General features: G+C 65.4%; 2 protein-coding genes across 2 annotated transcripts in view; one reads left to right on the top strand and one right to left on the bottom strand.

Moving 5' to 3' along the window:
- The window catches only part of TUBG1 (tubulin, gamma 1), a gene marked incomplete at its 5' end in the record, with an annotated part of 7,667 nt that extends 5,338 nt beyond the window's left edge, over nucleotides 1-2,329 (top strand). Inside the window, 3 exons of the mRNA XM_009328275.1 lie at nucleotides 555-707; nucleotides 1,013-1,174; nucleotides 1,619-2,329. Of these exons, the coding sequence (XP_009326550.1) occupies nucleotides 555-707; nucleotides 1,013-1,174; nucleotides 1,619-1,816 (513 nt within the window). The remainder of the gene's footprint in view (nucleotides 1-554; nucleotides 708-1,012; nucleotides 1,175-1,618) is intronic.
- Nucleotides 1,904-3,114, bottom strand: part of PLEKHH3 (pleckstrin homology domain containing, family H (with MyTH4 domain) member 3) — a 5,262-nt gene continuing 4,051 nt past the window's right edge. Inside the window, exon 3 of the mRNA XM_009328274.1 lies at nucleotides 1,904-2,133. Within this exon, the coding sequence (XP_009326549.1) occupies nucleotides 1,904-2,133 (230 nt within the window). The remainder of the gene's footprint in view (nucleotides 2,134-3,114) is intronic.

Raw genomic sequence — 3,114 nt, 5'->3', positions numbered from 1 at the left:
CCTGGAGTGGGGCTGCCACACCACCGAGCTGTCCTTGCTACGGGCACTCCTTCGGGTGCCAGCCCTGGCTGTGGCCCCCTTGGCAGGCAGCAGCTGGGCAAAGCCTGTGACAGCCCTCAGGGACTGCAGTGGTCGGTCTGCCCACAGGCTCAGTGCAGGGCGAGGTGGGGAACGGCCCCCTCTCCTGTCCTCCAGCCCTGCTCCTTGCCCCAGCAGTGGAACAGAAGTTTGACAGCAACGACATGAAACGCATCCCTGTCACTGTGGCCTCAGCTGAGCTTCGCCCCAGCCCCTGCTGTGCTGACGGGGAAGGCAGCTCAGTGCCCTTGTGTTGGAGCCTCTGCCAGTGCTCCGGTTCTCAGCCTGGCTGCGCCTGTTGTGTGACTTTGGGATTTCCCTGCCCTGCATGCGGCTTTGCACGTGGCTCCATCCCCGGGGCGAGGGCTTCTCTGTCCACTGGCTCTCCACTCCTGTGTGTGTGTGTGTGTGCAGGGCAGTGGGAGGGCAAGGGAGCAGCATGCCCGCTCCCTCTGACCCCCAGCTGGCGTTTGCAGGTGGCTAGCGTGAGGAAAACCACAGTCCTGGATGTGATGAGAAGATTGCTGCAGCCTAAAAACGTGATGGTGTCCACAGGGCGAGACAGGCAGACCAACCACTGCTACATCGCCATCCTCAACATCATCCAGGGGGAGGTGGATCCTACACAGGTGAGCTCCTATGGCCGTTCCAGGTGCCGATGGAAATGGCATGGCCTGCCAGGGAAGGGCACGGTCACCATCTTCATGTGCGGGGACCCTGGGGTGAGACTGAGCGGTGCCTGAGAACCTGCTCCAAGTTGTTCCTGTATGGGCCCTGGCCTCGTGGAAAAGCTGCTAGCCCCTCGCCGTGAGGAGCCTCCCTACCTGCTGTTTGCTGAAATCCACCTTCCTGAGGCCGTATGTCGTGTGAGGAGCAGCTCCTGGGTCTGCTTTGCCCATCGTCCTGCTGCCCCTTGCTGCTCTCATCCTGCCAGGTTCACAAGAGTCTGCAGCGGATCCGGGAGAGGAAGCTGGCCAACTTCATCCCCTGGGGTCCTGCCAGCATCCAGGTGGCTTTGTCCCGCAAGTCACCCTACCTGCCGTCTGCACACCGCGTCAGCGGCCTCATGATGGCAAACCACACCAACATCTCCTCGGTGAGTGCCTTCCCTCTACACCGCAGGCAGCGCTGGGGCCCCACAGCTGCAGCTCTGTTGTCCTTTCAGTCAAAAACGCGTCTTCTCTGGGGCTTTCACAAAGCCACGGCAGGGCCTGCAGATGAGGGGAGGGCGGGCAGCTCCCAGCTGGGGCACAGCAGGCCTGGTCTGGGGTCCCGTCAGCCCTGCTGCACCCCTGGTGCCGTTCTCCCAGGAGCAGGCTGCAGCAGGACTCCCTCTCCTTGGCCAAAGGCAGCCTCGGAAGCATGAGCTGATCCTGAGTGCTGGCTGGGTGCAGGGTAGCAGCTACTGACCTGCTGGCCTGGGGCTGCCTGCCTGCCTCCTCCTAGGCAGGAGCCTGAGGACTGGGGAGGTGGGGCCCCCCCCCGCCCCACGGGATCCCCAGGGAGCTATGGCCCCTTTGACCGCTGCGCTGCTCTCCAGCTGTTTGAGCGGACGTGCCGGCAGTATGACAAGCTGCGCAAGCGGGAGGCCTTCCTGGAGCAGTTCCGCAAGGAGGACATCTTCAAGGACAACTTCGACGAGCTGGACAACTCCCGGGAGATTGTGCAGCAGCTGATCGACGAGTACCACGCGGCCACCCGCCCCGACTACATCTCCTGGGGCACGCAGGAGCAGTGACGTCCTCCCAGGGGACAGGAGGGTCCCACGGCCACCTCCACGCACGCCGGCAGGGCTTGTCTCTGCCGTGCCCACGTTTAGCACCCCTCAGCGCTGCCCAGCCGCGGTGGAGTCGTCACACTGGCTGCACACGCACCCGCTGCACTCCTCAGCGGAAGCAGCTCTGCCGCACTGCCTCTGAAGACCCTTGGGGGGGGACAGCCTCCACTCCACCACGTGCCCTGGCCCAGGATGGGACTGGGGCAGCTGCGCGCGGCGCTGGTAGGGAACCTCCGCCCACGGGAGGAACGCTCGCTCGGAGGAGGATGAGAGCGAACCTGGGGGCTTGGAACAGGCCTGGCCCGAAGAGCTGGGAGCACGTGACCCCTGTGGCCAAAGGCTCTGTGTGGCTGAGCTAGTCCTTGCCCTGGGCAGGAGCCTTGTTCCTCCTTCGCCAGATCAGGCCTGGGGCACAGGCTGTATCTATATTTTTGTAGGTTATTTTGCTTTAATAAAGGCTGTTCCTGCACTGACGCCACCTGCACAGCTCCTGGAGCGAGCAGCCAGGCAGAGAAGCAGCTGCAGGCACTGCCAGGGCCAGCACTCGCCTTGCCCAGCTGGCCGGCCCCGCTGCGCAGCTGCAGCCTGACAGTGTCCCGGCTCAGCGAGAGCACTGAACCAGGGCCACTGCTCACCTGCACATCCCGGTGGTGCACGGGGCCGGCCCTGCCCTGGCCGGGAGCCAGCCGGCAGCGTGCTGTCTGGGCCCAGGCGGCGCTGCAGAAATACTGGAAGGACCTGCCGGCGCGGCTGACCAGGGACAGGAGCCGGCACCACCCTGCCTGCCCTGCTCGCAGAGCATGTGGTGCCCACGTTAATGTTTCAGAGGGGCACGGCCCCACGCAGGAGGGAGGCCCCTGAGGGGCTGGGGGTGCTCTCACCGCTCTGGCTCCGAGGCAGGGGATGGCACCACTGGGAAGGACGAGGGCTCGGGGCCGGCCGGTGTCGATGGGGGACAGACAGACGGACATGGCAGCTCCGGTCCTGCCCCATGTGAGTCAGGCTGCAATGGACGGGGGTGTGGGGCAGCGCTGGCCCCGGCCCAAGCCCAGGCAGCCCAAGGTGAGAATTAGCCTTTTCCTCTGACCCTGTGGCACAGAGCAGCAGGCTAAAAATACGCACCCGCCACAGCAGCGCCGGGCTCCCACGCCCTCTGGCACCGGCCCTGCAGTCGCCCGCTGCTGGGGCAGTTCCCCCCGCCCAGGGCGGCCAGTGCCAGGGGGTGCCGGGGAGCTGGAAGCGGAGCCGGAGCGCTGCCC

The sequence above is a fragment of the Pygoscelis adeliae genome, unplaced genomic scaffold, assembly GCF_000699105.1.
Source record: "Pygoscelis adeliae isolate BGI_AS28 unplaced genomic scaffold, ASM69910v1 Scaffold977, whole genome shotgun sequence".
In the NCBI taxonomy this organism is placed as follows: Eukaryota; Metazoa; Chordata; class Aves; order Sphenisciformes; family Spheniscidae; genus Pygoscelis; species Pygoscelis adeliae.
The sequence above is the reverse complement of the archived record's forward strand: the minus strand, read 5'-3'. Positions and strand labels throughout refer to the sequence as shown.